General features: G+C 35.4%; 2 protein-coding genes across 2 annotated transcripts; one reads left to right on the forward strand and one right to left on the reverse strand.

Annotated features, from left to right (window-relative positions):
• Positions 1–1210: 1210 nt before the first annotated feature.
• Positions 1211–4269, forward strand: LOC131152312 (pentatricopeptide repeat-containing protein At4g02750-like). The gene has a single exon (XM_058104136.1). The coding sequence runs from the start codon at positions 1673–1675 to the stop codon at positions 3740–3742; it is 2070 nt and encodes a 689-aa protein (XP_057960119.1). The 5' UTR covers positions 1211–1672; the 3' UTR covers positions 3743–4269.
• A 547-nt stretch (positions 4270–4816) lies between these two features.
• On the reverse strand, positions 4817–8778 carry LOC131152313 (uncharacterized). Its single transcript, XM_058104137.1, has 4 exons — positions 8492–8778; positions 8308–8379; positions 6410–6631; positions 4817–5343 (listed from the first exon to the last, which is right to left on the reverse strand). The coding sequence occupies exons 1-4, from the start codon at positions 8493–8495 to the stop codon at positions 5111–5113; spliced, it is 531 nt and encodes a 176-aa protein (XP_057960120.1). The 5' UTR covers positions 8496–8778; the 3' UTR covers positions 4817–5110.
• Positions 8779–22091: the final 13313 nt, after the last annotated feature.

Below are 22091 nucleotides of genomic sequence, written 5' to 3' on the forward strand. Positions count from 1 at the left end.
TGTGATTTTATTTCCTCAAGTTTAGAAGTTATAATTCTTTCTTTCTTTCTTTTTTAGTACGTCTTATTCGAGGTAATTAACTTTAACTTATTTGAATGTTTCCTTTAAGTGTGTAATTGTGTTATTTGTCTTAATATCTTGACTTGCCTTTTCTTGCATTATTTGATAAATTTCTCTTAATTGTATGATTTATTTTCATGAGTTTAATTTTGTTTAACAAGAAACAAAATTCTTAATCAATCAATTTGATGATAAAATCTTGAAGTGGTGTGCTAACGTTCTTTCAAAATTATCAATATTAGGAAAGTTTTATGAGTTTTCAAATGATTATAGATGAAACACTTTTTCAATATAAAAATCTAATATGAAGAATTAATAGTCATAGATGATTCATGTTTGAAATTTCAAAAATTTTGTGATATTATTTACGGAATGAGTGTATTATGGGCGCGAACACCTTCTCTTTACATAATTGTAGTCCTGAACTTGGCTCTAATTCATAAATCATCTACACTTGGTTTAATTAGGTGTTCTAATCCTTTTTTTTTTTTTTGAATTACGCATCGGGTATCCACGTGTCCTTTTTACGGTCTACGTGATTAATCTTGCGCCTCTTGAAGTTGACACCACAACTCCAAAGGGAGGGTAAATTTAGGAGTTTAGGGGCGGAAACAAACCCAAGAGGATTTGAATACCTAACCTCATGAGAGGTACTCCCGCAACCCGCACTACCACCTGAACCACACCCTGGGGGTAATTAGGTGTTCTAATCTTAACTATGATAAAGTAGGTTTATAGTGATTCCATTGATACAAGTTCTTATCCATATTTCAACCCTATCTCATGTTTTGTCGGGTTGACACAATCTTATATTTCGGTTTTTATAATTTATGAAGGATTGTGAGAAACACTTTTTTTAATATTTTCTAAATTTCTAAATTATTATATAATTTTTAAAAAATTAAAAAGCAATATCATTTTTGTAATTATTTAGAAATCTACAAATGTGAAAATAAAAATTATTTTTTACAACTAAACTAAGCTTTTATTTTTTAAAATTTTAATACAAATATTAAAAATAAAAAAAATAAACTGCATTTTTTTTCAAAATAAAAAATAAAAAATAAAAATTAAAAAGCATTTTAAGTAACCAAATTATTTGATTCTCAAACTTTTATATCAAGGATAATTCATGTTCCAGTTCAATTCAGCCTTACTAAATTCTTACCCTCACGCTCTCTGATTTCTCTTCGTTCTTCTTCCCATCTTCCGTCCTTCATGGCGTCCCTTCCTCATGCTCTGTGTCGCCCTCGACTTCTATCCTCTTCTTTGCTTACATGATGCTTGAAGTACAAATGTGGAGCCTGCATCTTGTCAAGCTCACCTCCCACTTAGATCACTACGGTTCTCAACCGACGCTCGACACGCTGCATCAATGGATGAGATGGTCTCATTACATGGTGGAATCTCTTTCGTAATAACTCCGACGTCAATATTATACCAAATTCTAATTTTTTCTCCATGCCGCGCCAATGGCGGATCTCAGACATCCACAAAACGCGAACCTTCAGCGGATTCAAGATTTGATATTTGATGAATTGAATTATCCCTTTTCTTTTTATTTTACAGCGACTTGAACGTTGACACCGACTGGTTGTCCAACTCATGGAGCATGCACTTCATGTCTGGTCCCATTCATTTGCTCAAACTCTCCAGAGTTCTCTCCGTGAACGTCTCCGGCAAGCCTTTCCCAGTGGCCTCAACGTGGGTCAGACAAACGCATGCTGTGAGAACGCTCTCCAATCTAAAGCCTCTCAACTCAACGATCACACGGTGCATGAGAAATGGCCTTGTGGAAGAAGCCCAAAACCTGTTTGGGGAAATGGCCCAAAGGAACACTGTCACATGGAATGCTATGATTCGTGGATACTTTCAAAATGGGCAATTTGAAAAGGGATTTGTTCTGTATGATCAAATGCCTGAGCGTGATATCTATTCATATAACACCATGATTGCGGGGTTAATGCAATGTGGCAACGTAAATGGTGCGAAACAGGTTTTTGAAGAAATGCCAATTAGAGATGTTGTTACTTGGAATTCGATGATTTCGGGGTACATTCACAATAACTTGCTTGATGAAGCCGTTCGGGTTTTTTATGCGATGCCATTAAAAAATTTGATTTCTTGGAATTTGGTCATTGCAGGTCTGGTGAATTTTAAAGAAATTATTTTGGCGGAAGAGTTGTTTAATAAAATGAGTAGTAGAGATGTTGCATCTTGGACTATTATGATATCTGGGCTTGCCAGTGCAGGACGGATAGTTGAAGCTCGTGCTCTTTTCGATGACATGCCTGGAAGAGATATTCAAGCCTGGAATTCAATAATAGCAGGCTATATAGCAAATGGGAATATTGAAATTGCAGAAGCTTTGTTTCAAAAAATGCCTGAGCATGATTTTGATTCGTGGAAAGAAATGATAAATGGGTTCGTGATTTGCGGACGGATTAAAGATTCTTTGAGGCTGTTCCTAGAAATGCCCCATAAACACCAAAGGTCATGGAATTCAATTATCATGGGAATGGTAAGTAATGGGCTATTCAAAGAAGTTCATGCTTTACTTGAGAAAATGCCATTTCATGATGTTGTATCATGGACAAATATTATTATTGGATATTTTGAAATAGGTGATGTTGAGAGTGCTGTTAAACTTTTTGAATTGATGCCAATTCGAGATGCAATTGTGTGGAACACAACAATATTTGGACTAGGAAAAAATGATCGAGGAGAGGAAGGTCTGAAATGTTTTATCAGAATGAAAGATGTGGGTGTGGGTCCAAGTCCTGATGAAGCTACATATACTAGCGTCCTGACAATCTGTTCAGACCTTCTAACCTTACATCTTGGAAAACAGGTTCATGGCCAAGTAATTAAGACAGGATTTGATTGTTTCATTGCAGTTTCTAATGCAGTGGTTACCATGTATGGAAGGTGTGGGAACATGGATTCTGCTTTGCTGGAATTCTGTTCCAAGCCAACCCATGATGTCATTTCCTGGAATTCTATCATCTGTGTATTTGCACAACATGGAAATGGTGAAAAAACCATAGAGATGTTTGAATATATGATATCAAGTGATGTCAAGCCCAATCAAATCACCTTTGTAGGTGTTCTATCTGTTTGTAGCCACGCAGGATTAGTAGAGCAAGGAAAATACTACTTCAATTTCATGAAACATGAGTGCCTTCTACAGCCGACAGCTGAGCATTATACTTGTATGGTTGATCTACTGGGTAGATCAGGACACATAAGTGAAGCAATGGCTTTCTTAACCCAAATGAGAGAAGATGGAGTTGAAGTTCCTGCTAGTGTATGGGGAGCTATGCTCCAAGCCTGTAGAATGCACAAGAATGTTGAAATGGGTGAGATTGCTGGCGAGAAAATTTTGGAGATGGAGCCTTATAACACGGGTGTATATATGATTTTGGCTGAAATGTATCTTAGTAGTGGAAGGAGAGATCTTGCTGAGGAAATTTGGGTTAGAATGAAAGAGAGAGGAATGAAGAAGCAACCAGGCTGCAGCTGGATCGAGGTAAACAACCGTGGGCATGTGTTTCTTGCAGGAGACAGTTTTCACCCTGAGTTTTCTAGAATATATTGCATTTTAGACATGCTGCATATGGAGATGGAGATTGGTGTTTTGAAATCGAGCTCTGTTTTTCAATTCCAGGAATTTGAGATTTAATGGATCAATTGTCAAAATCGTCTTGCTCACTCTACATTTGCCATTTCCAAATGAGTAGAGAAAGGTAACTGCACAAGTTGGTTGATGATGACAAACCAATATGGATTTGGGGCGAGGACTGAGTTTTTTTGTTGGTTGGAGTCGTGGTTCGGAATATTCCTTGAGATTTTTTTTTTCTTTTAAATATTTTGTAGGAAAAAAGAAGGAAATGGTTCCAATCACTATTAGTGAGAACAAAAAATTATTGATTAAAATTAGTCGATTAAGCAGTTGAGCATTAGAGGAGGGCTTTAACAACGGAGTGAAAATTTGTTAAGAGGACTCAAGCAAACAGATGCTGAAGTCTCATCTTTCTTTTAAAGAATGTGCAGACTTTAATGGGGAAAGCATGTATTTTTGTTCCAAGGTTATAGATAGCATTTTTTTTATTTTCTTAAATAACAGGTTGTAATTGTGATCCAGTTCATAAATTATGTCTTGGTCCTGATGTCTTACTGCAAGCCATAAAAGAACGGGCTCATTCATCTTGATAACCTTTTTATTTTCTTAAATAACAGGTTGTAATCGTGATCCAGCTCATAAATTATGTCTTGGTCCTGATGTCTTACCGCATGCCATAAAAGAACGGACCAACTCTCTTTCATCTTTATAACCTTTTAAGGACTCGATTCATTTTTTCCCTTTTTATCTGTTGGTTCCATTAGAAAGAGTTTACTGTGGATCATTACACCAAGAAAACCATCTCATCTTGCAACGCTTAAAAATAAAGTGCCCAAATTGCTGAAGCTGGAGAAAGAAAAACCACATTACATGAGCAAGAAAGAATTAATTCCTATTTGCCAAATGTGCTAGATTTATATAAACTGAATTACATCAGTTCTCTTTCACTGCCTGTTCTAGACCTGAACAGGGAAGACTGTCACATGGGCAGCAAACCTTTGTTCACTTCAGTAACTGGTCTACCACAACCTCTAACTTCTATGAAAGCAAGTTTCCACAATACAGGTCAAGAGCATTAATTTCTTTTTACAAAAAATTCATAATTCATTATAATTGGATGTGATCATATTAATAAAGACCAGAAACCATTTAGGCATATTCATAATGGGAAAATAAATCAATCATTTTACATAAATGTAGCCACAAAACCTGATTCTATCATAAGGACAACAGAGTTCAAAGAGCAAGCACTGTTGTTACATTGACCAGATCAAGAACTTCCGAAATCATACACATTACAAATTTTCACGTAAAACATGCTGCAGCAGCAGAGCATGAATTATTTGACAAAAGAAACCCTCTGCATCTTTACAATTCCCTCAAAGTGAGACTTTAGTATTAAATGGTCAGAGCTTGATTATCCTTCTCTTATGGATCTTTTTTAGATGAGAAGGCTATATGTGACACTTTTTTTCCTTTACCATTGTCCTTATTATTAGCAGCCTCCTTGGTTTCTCTTAATGTCTTCAAAGGATTTTTGTCATTAACTTTTCGGATAACTTTGCACTTTGCATGCCTGTTTGGAACCATATTATGATCATTCAAAGCTGACAGACGTTCTGCTTTAGTCCTGTTTTGATTTCCAATCATCCCATCGTTTTCTAAATACAAATAACAGAATGTCTTAGAGTCCTTTGGAATAAGAATTTGGTTGGGTCTGAACCCCAAGTAACCATATTGGTTTAAGAGTTCTAAAAATATTAGGAAAAAGAAAAAATCATGCAGAAACATCTTTGGAGTTGAGGAATCATCAATGATAAGAAGATGGAGATTGAAATCAATTTATGCTAATTCTTTCTCTAAATAGTACAAATTAAATAAATCATGCATTCTTCCTAGGATTGCAAGATCATTCAGAATATAGTTTCTGTATTTGTGTGAGCCGCTAGTCCTTTTTCTTTTTTAACTGAAACAAGTTTCTATAGTCCTAAACAAACCCCACCCCACCCCCAAAAAAAGAATCAAATAAACATAACATAAAAAAAAAACAAAAAAAAACAAAAAGCAGAAAAAGGACAACAAAAACTAAAAAGAAGAAAGGAAGAAGAAAATAATCAAATAAAACAAAGTTGCTTCTCTCCATATGGAATGACTATTTGCGCCTTCGTATACCGAGCAGCAATCGTCTGCCACAAACAGGCAGAGTTTCCACAACAATTTCTCATTATTAGCTTTTCTGATCGCAAATTTTTATTTGATTGCAAAAGTCTCATACTGCTCGGACTGCGAAAGAGTGACAATTTACTCACTGAATGTTTTGTGATGTCTAGCACCATTAAACAACTAACCCTAAGTCTGAAGAAACAAGAATTGTCATACATTGACACTTGACAGTCAGCAAAAATAATTTGGTTTTAACCCATAAGAACATGAATCCAAATGGACTCCACAGACAACTCCAAGTCGGGATAGAGCTTGGTTGAGTCAACACTTTCTCTCTTAAATTTGAATCCATAGATGTATGATACTGAATGCCATACGGATATAAATGATAGCTTAACTTTTTAAGAAAAAACAATTAGCCTAACAGCACAAAGTGCCCCATGCAACACACAGAAGAAAAGCAAGCCATACAATCATACCATAAGTGTAAGTTATATTACAATAACAACAACAACAACAAACAACTATAACAGCAGTAATATTAATATCAAGTGTGGAAAATACCAGGACTGGATAAGACAGCACGCGGTCGTGGGACTGAACTAGCCCTGATATTTGATTTATCATCCTCATCAGCTTTCTTTTCCTTCTTCCTTTGCAATGAATAACATGGCATAGAAGAAATTGCACCTTTGGATACCGAAATCTTAGGTGTGGGTAAGTTTGGCACATAAGTCTTTGGGATTTTTGCAATGATATGGGATGAGTCTTCTAGATATTCCGTCTCTGTAGAGGACAGATATGAGTTAAAAGGCCTATAGAGGCTCAGCACCAATCAAAAGCAGAGATTAAAGGTATGCTGCTGAGACTATATTACAAGTAAAATCACTAAAACCAAAGAACATTAACCCCTTCATGCATTCCTGAATCAACGAAAAATATAGAAGATAGAAAATCAAAGAGTGGGGTTTTGTGCACGTAATTAGCATGACTGGTGAGACTATATGTCATTATATAACAGCACCCTGATCTGTAACTTGCAGGCCTTCAAAAAATGCAAGAATGAGCAGATTATAAAATAGTTGAACCAAAAAAGCAAATACTTGTTTCACCGGAAGGTCAAACTTTCCTAGTTTACCAATTTAGAAGGGATTGCATAATCTTTATCCTCAAAATTTGTGTATTTGAATTTCCAAACCAGTGGAAAAGAGAGGTTTTCCCACAAGTTCGTGTGATCAAGATTGAATATAACCTGGTGCTTCAACAGGATTGCATTGTGAACTCAATTTGCTTATGTATGGTTCTCATTCTCCAAGTCCCTGCGATCAAGATTTGAATCTCGTTTTTCATTCAGGCATTTGGAATTATGTACTATGCTGCATTTGGGAATATGGAGTCTGAGCCTTTGATTTGGAACTGCAGAGCCGCACAAAATGCAATGCAAAATTACATTGAGTTTTTTTGAATTCCACAAAGCTCCACACCAAAAACTCTTTAACTCCACGCTTGCAAATGCAGTATTGAAATTTCTTTATTGAGCCTCCTTACCATGTTAATTCACTTTAGATGTCAGGATGAAAGTACAAAGATGGTATTATCACACCATGCACCACTATATTGCATTCATGAATCTATAGAAACATGGAAGTACGACTAAAAATTCCATTAGAATGCCTTGTGGATAATTAAAGACTATATTTGTGAATTCCCTCATCTTGAAATAGGTATATGGTGCCACGCACAAATGCATCTCATGTGTATGCTTTCATGGTAAAATGCATTTTCATTCTTCTTGCTAATGTATATTAATACTTAAACCTTTTCATTTCTGAACTTTTGTCCCTTCAATTTCAATTCAAGGCATGTGGAGTATTCTATTTAAGGATAAAAAATCAAAGGTGAGAGACACTGCGCCCTTCGGGAAAGATAATTTCCCAGTAAGACATGCCCTCAAACATCATGAGTACGCATACACAGTCATCTCTCAAATCCATAAAGTCCGGAACAAACATCCACCAGAAAATACTACAATACCAGGATCTATATCTGAATGACTAGCACAAATGCAGTATTGCGTGTTTTCAAATTCAAGATGAGGATTTATGCTTTGAAGCAATTTACCAAGAACTGCATAAAAAAGTGAGCTACCCCTAAAGCAGTATCATCATCATCAATTCATTGCCAGCCTCATCAGTCATCATCATAATCATTATCATCATCATCATCATCATCACTACAGCAATTAAAGAAATACTAGCCTGACCAGCGGGTAATATTTCTTACTTTTTGTACGTAATTATTTAATTAATAATTTTTTATGCATTTATTATCAATTTTTATTATTTAATCAGAGATTTTCTTCATCTCTAATAATTGCTTTCTAACCAAGTTCAAGTAATGAAATTATCAAAGAAACTTACAGAAAAGAAGCCGAAAAAAGAAAGAAGTGGACGAAAATATACCAGAAGAATCAATGTCCTGTTCAGCAGATTGATCATCTTGTTCCTGCTCCCTCACTTTCACCTTTGGATAAACTTGAGAAGATCAACAAACCCATGTCAAAGACAATTAAACAAGAGCAAACAGAGTTTAAAATTTTGAGATATGGGAATAAAAATCAAAACAAGAAAAGGAAAAATTGAAAACCCATGTGAACTGTGAAGAAATGAATGACTTGTCTTGTGGTGGGAGGTTCCGGCTGCTTAATTTCTTCAATGGGCGACGCGGGGGATGAAGGGCTTTTCTGGGTGTATGCGTTGAGCTGAGGCTGTGAGGGTGAAAATTAGTCAACAGAAAAGGGAGGGGGGAATGTATTCATTTGAAGATGGATGCATTGCTGCGCAGTCCCCACGAAAGCATCCTTTTGGCAATTGGCAGTTCACATTCACCAACTTCGATTTAGGAACTATCAAGAAGTGTCAACGGCTTTGATTGGCCTCGTGTTTGGCTCATTTATTACGGATGTGGTAGTGGTCAAATTTGTCCAAACCAAATCTATGTCCACGTGTATTCCACCCTCTACCCTCCCCCGCGTCCGCACCTTTTAAAATTTCCTTTGTTTTTCTTTTAAATATAATTTAAAAAGAACCACACGCATGTTAACTCGATAGAGGGAAAAGGCCGAGATCAAAGAAAATAAGTTGAAACACTAGGGTTTAACGGCGATAGCGACGACCTATGAAGCTACGACGGCCACGCACCTGTGTCTGAGTCCAGTAGCTGTGACAGCGACTTCGTGAACCGCCAGGAAGAGATTTAAATCTTGGGGGCTATACTCAGCTTCCGTTTACTCTCTCCACAATTTAGGCTTGTCTATGAGTTGCTGGAGGTCGTCTATGAGTTGCCGGAGTTCGCTGCGAGCCACTGCAAATTCACGGTGATGGCGACGACGGATGAAGCACTCCGACGGCCAAGCACCTGCGACTGAGACGTCTAGTAGCTATGACGGCGACTTCGTGAACCGCCGGGAAGAGATTGGAATCTCGGGGGCCATCACAACTTAGTTTCCATTTACTCTCTCCACAAAAGGTTGGTTTTTTATTTTTAGGTTTTCAATATGAAAAACAGGTAGTTGCTAGCCATGGCCGCGCCGCCTCCGGTAGCTATTACCGAAGGGTTGAGGGGAGGTGTCGACTATGGTTCACGGGTTGTAGGGAGTGATTCGGGGGATGATATGGTTGGAAAAAGGGAAGTTTTTTCTGGAGAAAAATCGTTTATGAAAGCATTGAATAAGCTAATTCCATCTTCGAAATTCAAAATCCCTTTGAGGAAGTCGGAACTGATTAATGGGGAATTAGGTTTTGTTTTTTCGGATGTGGAGATGGAAATGGCTGCTGAGGATCTGAAGTTTGCGTTGGTGCTTAAATTTATTTCTGCAAAGCTGTCTATTGATGTCCTTCGGAGGCATATTATCCAATCTTAAGGTCTTTCTGAAGTTCCAATGATAAGTTTTATGGACAACTATCATATTTTGTTGGATTTGGTAAATGAAAAGGACTATATTCTTGCATGGGCACGAGAAGGAAGATGGGTGGCAGGGTACTAATTTCGACTATTTAACTGGTCCGTGAATTTTGATGTCAACAAGGAGTCATTGATCGCACCATAGTGGATTTTCTTACTAGGTTTGCCTTTATATTTATATAGACTGGACTGTTTACAAAGTTTCGCCAATAGATTTCATAGATTTTTGGGTACGGATAATGTCACATTATATAGAACACGAGTCACTGATGCAAGATTGTGTGTTGAAGTGGATTTGCAGAAGGATCTTATGGAGGGTTTTCCGTTGATTAAGTGATGATATTTCAGAACTCAAGTATGTGAATATAAGGTCAAGTACTCACAAGGCTTATACTCCAAAGAAAGATGATCAAATGAGGCTTAAAGAATATTAAGATATGAATTTAAAGATGATCTAATAAAGCTTGAAGATCATGAGAGCATGAATATTAAAGAGAACTTGCTAAAAGTCTGAAGTATATTGAAACTTGAAGACAAGATAGAGTCAAAGAAAGACAAGCATGAAGACTTAAGTGATTAAAATGTCAAAGTCTTACGAAATCTTTATGTAAGTACTTCAAACAATTTCAATATGGATGCATGAACCTTTTAGGTTAATATCTTGGACCTAAATACCTTTTAAAATATTTGGAAAATATTTTTGTAAGGTCAAAAGTTATTTCAAAAAGGTCAAAACTATTTTTGGAATGAAAAGCACTAAAACGATATTTTCCAAATTCTGTTATTTTTTCTATATCCGCATTGATGTACATTTTTTCTCTATCAAACACTTTTTATCTTAAAAAGTGTTCAACATGAAAGTTGTGATATTTTCTCTTAGATTTTTGTTGATACCAAGAATGTCTAATTTGAAATTGTATAGAAAAAGTTACGACCATAATATTGAAGGGGGGTCGAAGCTGTCAAGCGACTAAAGATTAAGTTTAGTCTATTGAAGAATTTCCTAATGAATTCCTGAAGAGATACTAAAGCCTCAGACAATTGAACCTTGTCACTTCAGTTGACTGACCCTGTTTTCCGTTAAAATTTAATTGTTTTAAAGAACTTTAGAAGATTGAACCCTACTCATCAATCAACTAAACACTATTAACGGTTATATCTTTTAAAAGTTTTTAAATCCAAATTTGTATTTCTTGTGCTCCAAGATTTCTATAAATTTGGGAAACACTCCAAGTCACTTGGGGAATACGAAATATACTTGATTTCTCATCTATAAATAACCCCCCAAGGCTAAGAATTAATTACACCAAGAAAATACAACAATCAAGCTTTCTTGCTCTCAAATCTCCCAATTCTATCAATGCTCTATTGAGCAATCAATTTTTAAATTTCAATACTGAGATTTTACTAATTTAAAGGCCACGGTTCTTGTGTTCTTAACTGAGTTTTTCAACTAAGAAAGAACCCCGGTGATATCTTCTTGAGCTTCATCTTTCCATATTGTGATTTTGATTGAAGTATATAGATTTCAATTGTACTAATCTGCTCTTTTGGAGAGTGTCTTTGTACACTAATATTTGTTTCTTATTTTGTAGACAGTTCAGGTTCTTGAATCGTTGTTAGACCAAGTGTGGGGTATCGCTTGGAGAGGCATTGCTCTAACCTATTGAAGGAGTGACCGAGCGTGGGGTATCGCTTGGAGAGGGGGCTCCATCCTGAAGGAGGGATTGTAACGGTCTACTCCACCCGAAAAGGAGTGGTATAGTGAAAACCTTATGTGGTATTGGCCTAAGATGAGGATGTAGGTTGGGTATAAGCCGAACTTCGTAAAAAATCTCAGTCTTACTCTGTTCCCTACTCTCATTTAATTTCTTGTTTATATTAATTGCATGGTTGGCCTTTAATTCTTGATCATATATACTACGTGGATTGAAAGTTAAATAAACCAAGATTTAATTTGTTTTTGGGATTGCGGAAGCTGAAAGGGAGTATATTGGTTGATCAATATAAATTGCGAAAACCTCAAAGGGAGTACGTTGATTGGTTAACACCCAAGACAAATTAACTAAAAGTTTATTTAAAGTTTGAGTTATGGTTTGTATTGAGGAAACACAATCCATTCATACAGGGCTTGAATCAAATTCATATATACAAGGTGACAAACAAACTCTTCTTTGAGATCTTGTAAAAGCTGAAAATTACAAAAGTACTACATATCATATCTTGATTGAGATATTGTGGTTGAATGGTTTAATGTTTGTTTAATTGATATTGTTGAAAATTATTGGGTTGTGTTGATATTTAAGTTGTGGTTAATCTAACTAAGCATTATAAGTTAAAACAAACTTGTGTGTTCACTAAAATAACAAAAGGATGCAAATTTGTAATAAGAGTTAAAAGAAAATTTTAATAACCTAATTCACCCCCCTCTTGGGACTACATCTTAACTTTCAGTTTCTATTGTAATAAATGTTGTAGGCAAGGTCACACTGATGTGGTATGCTGGTTTGGAGTAAAGCCTAAGGATAAAAGGAAGGTAGGTGAAACCTAAAGTGTAGTCCCAAGAGGGGGGGGGGTGAATTGGGTCTTTTAAAAATTCCTTAGATCCTTTTTGTTCCTTTTTACAATATTTTAAGGCTTTCTTGTTTTCTTATTAATTGGGCAATCGACACAAATTCCTATTTCCTCTAATTAATCCACAATCAATCAATCAACTATTCAAGCAAAACAAACAAACACTAAGAAATCAATTTGGAATATTTAGCAACCCTGTATATGAATGTGAAGTTCCTGTAGTTGGCTTTTTGAATTTGAATATTAAAATAACATCCAAGTACTTTTTTAATATCAGAATTTAAATAAACCTTCAGCTAACAGGTTTTGAGATGTTAACCAATCAACGTACTTCCTTTCGGTTTCTGCAAAAAATTGATTAACCAACGTACTCCCTTTCGGTTTCCGCAAGCCCAAAAAACAAATTAGACTTTGCGTTTACTTAGTTTCCAATATGTGTTACTTTATAATTAAAAATATTAAAACATCCACACAGGTTATATCGTTGCTGAAATGTAAAAGAAAGTAAGGGAAAGAGAGTGACACCACCACTTTTACAAGGTTCGGCTTACCCCAGCCTACGTCCTCGGCTTAGGTCAACCACCTAAGGAATTCACTATATCTTGTTCCTTCTAGGTGGAACAAAAACCTTACAACAATTACCCTATTTTTTAGGAAGAGAAACCTCTCCAAGCAACAACTTGTGCTTGATCCAACGATCTAACAAACCTTTGAACCACCAAAGATCAAGATGAAAGAAATAGATCTACGTACAAAAACACTCTCACAATTCAGAGCAGGCTGTACAAATTAAATTCTAAATCGTACTTTAAAAACCAAAGCTAAATAAAAAATTTGAAGCTTTAAAGGTTTAGAAGTCACCAATGGTTCTTGAAAAAAATTTGAATGCAACTCGAAACCAATCTTTTGTTTGTCAATCCACCAATATGCTGTAGTTTTTCTCCAGCAAAATGATGTGAGCACACAAAAATTTTTAGGAGATTTTCAGTGCAGGGATCTTATATAACTTAGGCGTATTGCTCGTTTGATCTTTTTGCTACTTTTACTTGTGTTCTTTTCATTGCTCAAATGAGGTATTTATAGACTTTTTCAAAAAAAAAAAGTTTTCTCATTTAACATGAAGCATTTAGGTAACTTTTTAAAAAGTATTAAATTATATAATTAATTTTGAAAATCTTCCATTTAGGTAAATTTTTCAAAAAATATTAAATTATAGAATTAATTTTGAAAATACTCCATTTAGGTAACTTTTCAAAATAAATGTTTAATTATAAAATTAATTTTGAAATTTTTTCCACAAGTTTGAAATTCAAAGATTCTTAATTTTAACAATCTTCCCACAAGTCAAAAATTCTCAATTTTGACAATCTCCCCGCAAGTTTGAAATTCAAAGATTCTTAATTTTGACAATCTTCCCACAAGTCAAAAATTCTCAATTTTGACAATCTTCCTGCAAGTTTGAAATTCAAACATTCTTAATTTTGACAATCTTCCCGCAGGTTTGAAATTCAAAGATTCTTAATTTTGACAATCTTCTCACAAGTAAAAAATTCTCAATTTTGACAATCTTTAAAACTCTAGTTTACTTGAAAAACTTAATTGAAATATTTTAAAAACATTTTAAAGAGTTTTTCAAATAATGATTTCTGGGTCTTTGATTTTTAAGGAGCTTCACATATCTAAATAGCATTGACTTTGAAGTACTTACAACAATCTTTCTAATCGTGGTTTCCTTAATCACTAAGTCTTTCAGCCTCTCGAGGTTCACTTTTGACTTTAAGATTAGTTTGACCTTTAACTTCTTCATTTGTCGTTCATTGCTTCAATATTTCGAGGAACTTTCACTAGATTGACATTGATCTTTAGCTTATCAACCGTGAGTGTCCTTTTACCTAGATCTGAAATCAAATCACTCAACACCACATGTTAAAGCATCCTTCATTTTGTTATCATCAAAACAAGATTGAAAAGCCCAGTTAGGCCAACAATCTCCCCCTTTTTGATGATGAAAAATGAGGAGCAAAAAATATGAATAAGGGTTAAAAAAAATCTCCCCCTTACAACTAGCATTATTTTACTCCCTCTTACAATAGGCATTATTTTAACAATTTGTAGATTCCAGACCAATCATGCTCATTGCTCAATTTTTCATTCATATCATGCTCAACATGCTTAAATATGATTTTTCACTGTCATGCTATCATGCTCAACATGTTCAAGTATGATTTTTCACTATCATGCTTAACATGCTCAAAATTCAATATCATGCTCTTAATCATGCCAAAATTTTTTCTCAAATACTACTCCCCTTTTTACATCAATCAAAAAGGGTAAACATTCAAATGAACATATGATCACACACTTCTCAATCATGCCAAAATTCAATATCATATTTCATATTGGGCATTCTTATTTCATATGTGTTGTGACATCTTTGAATTTTCAATCATGCATATGGTGCCCAACATTCATATTTGTGAAAAAATACTTTAAAAAAATACATTTATCATGCATAATGCATCATTCAAATACCAAGATCATGATAATATTACCAATGCTCATAATTATGTTGTATTGCTAAAAAATCCAGTGATATATTCGTGGTTACCAATATACATCTTAGATATTCATGTTGAAGTTTTATCATGCACTTCTCATAGATGCCAATTTTTCATTTATTCATGTGATTATAAGCATACATGGTCAAGAAATTTCAAAAATAATGTTTCATACCTAAGAACTTTATGCTCAGATTTTCAAAATACCAATTTTAAGATACCAATTTTTCAAACATCCACATGTAGCATGCTACATATCACATATCATGAGCTTATTTTTCAAGCAACAAGGAAAGCAATCCAAGCTAAGTGTTGTATTATGCAACACATCAAAGTACATGCCTAAACAAACTTATATCGCACGAAGAAACAAACCCTAGGTCAGTTAACTGACACTTTTAAGTTCCACAAACAATTCTAGGGTTGCTTTATTAATCAATAGGTTGACCTCAGTGTCAGTTGGTTGACTGCCCCAGGGTTTAAGGCAATTTACCTCAGTCGGTTGGCTGACCTCAGGGTCAGTTGGCTGACTGACCTCTGTTCCAAAATAAAAACACTTCAGTTAGTCGGCTGACCTTAGAGTCAGTTGGCTGACTATAGATTTTTCTTTAAGCCTTGTCATTTTAGTTTGTTTTTCTACTATGTAGTAGACCAAGTGTAACGACCTACTACTTATTTAGCATTTTTTTTTTATCTGTAAATCATAATATCATCTATTTGAAATACTACTAAAACATCCCATGCCCAAAGGAGCACTGGGGAAGACTCTGTACATCATACAAAACTAGGCAGTGATAAACAAAAACTGGGAACTGCTATATACAATACAATACTAGAAAACTATAAAACTCTAAAATAGATTTACAATTCAAAATACCCAGTGACGTCACTATAATCTGAAAACTATCCTAAAACACTATTATCTCAAAAATACCTACCCTTCCCATAAGGGCAGCTCAAGTCAACATCTACCTACGAGCCTGATCTGCTCGCCTAGCTAGATCTCCTAAAAAATGATAAGTTAGTAAGTGGAAATATGTTATTACTAGTGCATGGCAGCTAAGTTACATATTTAAAATACTGAAATAATATTGAAATCTAAGAAAATTGATAAACAGTACATAATATATCTATCTATCATGTAATCTTTAAAATATGACTGTGTATCTGAGTTTGCTATCTGAAGGTAATGCTAGTATAATAATATAAATTGTTGTTGTGTGATATATCTGTACATAAGAACTTCTGCTATACCCTGGGATCTGTATATCATGATATAACCCCTCATGATAAGGTTGTGCGGCCTGTAGACTGGACTTACTCTAGTTGGCCTACCAGGCAAGTTAATTTATATCTGTACATCCGCCAATCTAGCCCTCTACAATCTCTCCGGGCAATCTCCAAACTCTAACATCGTCTAACCGGCCACCTCAACCCAGCTCGTTGGGGAGACTGCAATCTCTCCTGGTTCGGTTAGATGGAATCCACATACTATTTGAGTTATGTGGTTACACTATATTTTGTACTAGCAATGGTACTGTACTCTGTTGTATATTTATCTGTTTGTAATTTCCACAGGGTTCTGTAACTATGTAATACTGTATACATATATAAATATAATAATAATCTTGCTACTTTTAACATGGTTTCAAAAACAACCATAACACTATATTTCTAAGCTATATTATCTGAGATATCTGACTGAAATATATATATTATCTATCAGTATAATCTGTGCTTTCTGTCTATACTATCTGTAATATCTGTATAAAATATTTGTAAATAATATCTGTATACTCTGTATATAATATATGTATGCTATGTATATAATATCTGTATATTCTGTATATCCTCTATAGCATCTTGATGCTATCACTGTATAATCTGTCTAAATAAACTGTCTAAGTGTTATGGTTTAGAAATCATGTTTTCTGAGAAATACTGTAAGTCTCATTCATTTCTAATATTATGAAATATCTGAATATCTGTATATCTGTAATACTATAAAATCTATATATATTGTACTGGAATAAACTCATGCCACACATTTGAATAAACGTAGTCTCATGCTCAATTTTTGTAATTTTTCTATAAAAATAATATTGATAATTCTCTAGAAAATAATACATGCTTGTAAATACACTTTCATAATCTTCCGTATACATATTAAAAATTGCTAGCATAGCATATTTCTCTTACCTTAAATCTGAAAAACCCCTATAAAATTCTGACTCTATACCCGCAGGGTTCCTAGTTCAACATCCTGAAAGCAATATCCCCCAGAACAAAACATCAGTATTTCCTTACCTACAACATTTATTACAACTACAAGGAAGGCATAATCTAAATAAAATGTCTTACCCTGGATTTGGGATGAATTTCAAATTAACTTTCCCCACGATCTGCTCTGACAGACTTGCAAAGAACTTTGCAAGGAGCATCGTGGTGGCCTCAGATCTTCAATCTGGCGAGAAATGGTGCCAGGATCGAAGGGAGAAGGGGAGGAGGTCATGAGAGAGAGAGAGAGAGAGAGAAAGAGAGAGAGAGAGAGAGAGAGAGAGAGAGAGAGAGAGAGAGAGGGTTTATGCGCTGAAATTTCTATTAAAATTCCGAGTTTCAGCTATTTATAGGACTGGATTCACCGACGAGACACGTACCTCATCGACGAGTCCTGTTGAAAGTTCATTGACAAACCTGCACCCTCATAGACGAGTTTCAGTCTGCTTTAAACCCTCTCTCGGTATCTTCTCATCGACGAGATGGGTCTTCGTCGAAGAGATCCTGAAGAGCCCTCATCAACGAAACCCCTGTGTTCGTCGACAAGTCTTGTACAAATTCTTAGGTTATTACACCAAGCTCTCTTCTAATGGTTATAAATCTATCTTCTGAGAGTGGTTTAGTAAAGATATCGGCCCATTGATCATTTGTATTGATGAATTCTAGAATGATGTCTTCTTTTTTAACATGATCTTTTAGGAAGTGATGTCTTATGTCAACGTGCTTGGTTCTTGAGTGTGAGATAGGATTTTTATATATGTTTATCGCACTTGTATTATCACACTTAATTGGTATAGTTGTGTATTTCAAATTGAAATCTCTTAATTGCTGTTTCATGTAAAGTGTTTGTGCACAAAAACTCCCTACTACTACATATTCAGCTTCAACAGTTGACAAAGCCATGGAGTTTTGTTTCTTAGAGAACCAAGAAACTAAAGATCTTCCTAAGAAGTGGCATGTGTCACTTGTGCTTTTTCTATCTATCTTACAATTGGAATAGTTCGCATCTGAATAACTGATCATTTCAAAACCGGTGTCTTTAGGGTACCATAGCCCTAAGTCCATAGTGCCTATTAAATATCTTAGGATTCTTTTAACAGCTATTTGGTGTGATTCCTTAGGTGCTAATTGAAAACGTGCACACATACACACACTAAACATTGTATCGGGTCTACTGGCTATTAGATATAATAGACTTCCAATCATACCTCTATAGTGCTTTGTGTCTACGAATTTTCCCTTTTCATCTTTGTCTAGGCTGATGGTGGTACTTATAGGTGTGCCTACGGGGTTACTATTTTTCAGACCAAATTTTTGTATCATTTCTTTTATGTATTTGGATTGACTTATAAAAGTCCCATTCTTTTCTTGTTTAATTTGCAGTCCAAGAAAATAGTTTAATTCCCCCATCATGCTCATTTCAAATATTTCTTGTACACATTTTGCAAATTCTTTACGTAGATGTTCATTTGTAGCACCAAATATTATATCATCTACATAGATTTGAACTAAAAGTATGTCATCTAACTTATTTTTAATGAATAAGGTACTATCAATTTTTCCTCTTGAAAATCCCTTCTTAATTAAAAATCTACTTAGTCTTTCATACCAAGCCCTAAGGGTCTGTTTTAGTCCATACAAAGTCTTAGTTAGTCTAAATACATGGTTAGGATTTTCAATATCCTCAAAACTAGGGGGTTGTTCAACATATACCTCTTCATTAATATACCCATTCAAGAATGCACTTTTGGCATCCATTTGGTATAACTTAAATTCTTTATAGGAAGCATAGGCTAACAACATTCTAATAGCTTCCATTCTAACTACGGGGGCAAAGGTTTCATCATAGTCTATTCTTTCTTCTTGATTGTACCCCTTTGCTACAATTCTAGCTTTGTTTCTAGTGATTATACCATTTTCATCCTTTTTATTTCTAAATACCCATTTAGTTCCTATGATCAAATGATTTTCCGGTTTGGGTACTAATTTCCATACTTGGCTTCTTTCAAATTGGTTTAATTCTTCTTGCATTGCAACTATCCAAGATTCATCCTTAAGGGCTTCTTCAACATCTTTAGGTTCATTTTGGGATAGGAATGCATAATGATTGCAAAGGTTCTTTAGCGAAGATCTAGTAGTCACACCTCTAGATGGTTCACCTATAATTTGTTCTTAAGGGTGATCTTTCTTATACTTCAATTCTCTTGGTAATTCCATATTTTCTATGAGTTCATCTTTTGACTTTTCTTCATTTATTTCCTTTTCTTCCTTGATTTCTATCTCATCCTCCTTTTTGAACATATCATCTTTTTCTTCATTTTTGACTTCTCTTGAAAAAGGGTTAGATTCATCAAAATCTACGTGAATTGATTCAACTATGGTGAATGTTCTTTTGTTGTAAACTCTATAGGCTTTACTATTTGTGAAGTATCCTAGGAAAATGCCTTCATTCGATGTAGCATCAAATTTTCCTAAGTTATCTTTGTTATTTAGGACGAAACACTTACATCCAAAGACATGAAAGTTGTTAGTCCAAGTGGTTAAGGGTCTTTCATTCCAACTATGTTTTGATGACAACAATTCATTAGCAGTTCTTTAAGGCTACTAACCGTTTTCTCTAGTCATGTTTAGCTGCACAAAACGGCACCAGAGCAAACAAGTTTCAAATCAGTCAGAAGCAACTCGTGACATGACCAAAAGTCTAGCCACTCAAAGCATTCATGGACTCTACACAATATACAAGTGTCTTAAAGATTCAATGTAAAAGTGAGAGAGAGATCATTTTGTAAAATCCTTTGTATATGGAGTGACTCAAATAAAGAGCAAGAAATGGGTATATCACACACACACAACAAAAACAAGTAAAGCTACTTAAGGTGTCCAAAAACCCTTAAACAGACAAGGACCTTTTCTTTAGAACTTAAAAGAATTTTTCTAAAGAAGTAAGAAGGGACTCGTCGACGAACATAGGGCTTCATCAATGAGTATAACACAGACCTCATCGACGAACATAGGCTTCTCGTCAACGAAAAGAAACCGAGACTTGTCTAAATTTAGAACCAAACCTCGTCAACTAACACAAGGCTTCGTCGACGAATATATTGAAGAGCTCATCGACGAACACAAGGTTCTCGTTGACCAAAATAAACCGAGACCTATCTAAATTCAGAACCAGAAACTAGTCCATGAACATAGGGCTTCGTCAACGAATTTACTAAAGAGCTCGTTGATGAAGTACAGACCTCGTCGACGAATGTCGGGCTGCAGGGCTCATTAAATGCAACAGAACAACTAGTTTTTCACTTGTCTTGCATCAATAAATGCCCAACGGCTCCCCAGCACCCTACTCGCCCATTTAGTGTTTAAATAAGGGTTATTGCATTTACTTCTCACCAAGAGAGCTCATATTGTATTAAGATCATTTATTGTGCTTTCATTCTAGGGTCTTCTTATACACTTACTTGCCCTCTTCTTGCTGGTCTTGCTTTTGTTTTACTCCATTGAAAATAGGACATAGTGTAGGATATTGTGGTGATACTCAGCTTAGAGGGAGCATTTAATATTGTATTCACCTCTCATCAACTACTTGTATAGAAAGGCTCTTTATGAGCTATTGTAGGGTATCTCTAAGTGAGTACCTTGTTGAAAGCTCTTTGTGAGCAATTGTGTGTATTAGCTTCTCTGCCTGAAGGAGGATCATATAGTGGATTTTGGGAATCCTTAAGTTGGTCTCAAGGCGTCAATGTAGGCGGGGTGCCGAACCACGTAAATATCTCCATGTTAAGTTTCTCTTCTCTCCTATCTCTTTTATAATGTCTATTACGATTTGTTGCATTTGTACATTGTGATTTTATGCACTTGTTCTTAGCAAGATTTTTGTGTTTGTAGAAAATTTTCATATCCGTGAAAAACGTCTATTCACCCCCCCCCCCCTCTAGACACTCAACCGCGCCAACAAGTGGTATCAGAGCGCCAGTCGTTGAATTTTGGAGTAACTCCCAGATGAAAAGATCAATATGGCGGATATGTTTGCCCAAGGTCAATCCGTGGACCATCCCCCCAAATTTTGTGGAGCTAACTACCCGGCATGGAAAGATCGAATGTCAATCTTCATCCAGGCCTATGACTACCGAATGTGGAGCGTCATCACTAAAGGAGACTACACCTTCGAGAACGAAGAAGGCGATGACATACCTATTGGAAAACTCCCCAAGGCGGATGCAAAGTTGGCACAACTGAACTTCAAGACCAGGAACTTCCTCTATTGCGCTATAAATAATGAAGAGTACAACCGTATATGTGGATGCAACATGGCTAAGGAAATGTGGGAAAAGCTTCAAGTGACATACGAAGGTACAACCCAGGTAAAAAGGTCAAAAATTTATATGTTGGTAAAAGAATATGAGATGTTTAAAATGGAAGAAGGTGAGACAATTACTGCCATGTTTACTCGATTCACACACATCACAAATGGACTAAAAGCTCTTGGTAGAGAGTACTCTATGGAAGACAATGTGCAAAAAGTACTTTGCTCATTACCAACATCATGGCACGCTAAGTCGACGGCAATTGAAGAAGCAAAGGACCTCTTAAAGGTCACCCTTGATGAACTGATCAGGTCTCTTATGACCTATGAGATCAAGAAGAAAAATGCTGCCACAGAAGCTGAAGTACCCAAGAAGGCTATTGGAATTGCTCTAAAAGCCAGAAAGCAAAAAGAGCTCGTAGAAGAGGAAGAAAATGATGATGATGTTGAAGTCGCCCTCCTTACAAGAAGTTCAGGAATTTTCTGATGAAGAAACGAAATGGCAAACAAAAGGAGAAAAGAGAATCGAGCACAAGATGCTACAATTGCAAAAAGATCGAGCACCGCA

This window comes from Malania oleifera, chromosome 3 (genome assembly GCF_029873635.1).
Source record: "Malania oleifera isolate guangnan ecotype guangnan chromosome 3, ASM2987363v1, whole genome shotgun sequence".
NCBI classification, from domain to species: Eukaryota; Viridiplantae; Streptophyta; class Magnoliopsida; order Santalales; family Ximeniaceae; genus Malania; species Malania oleifera.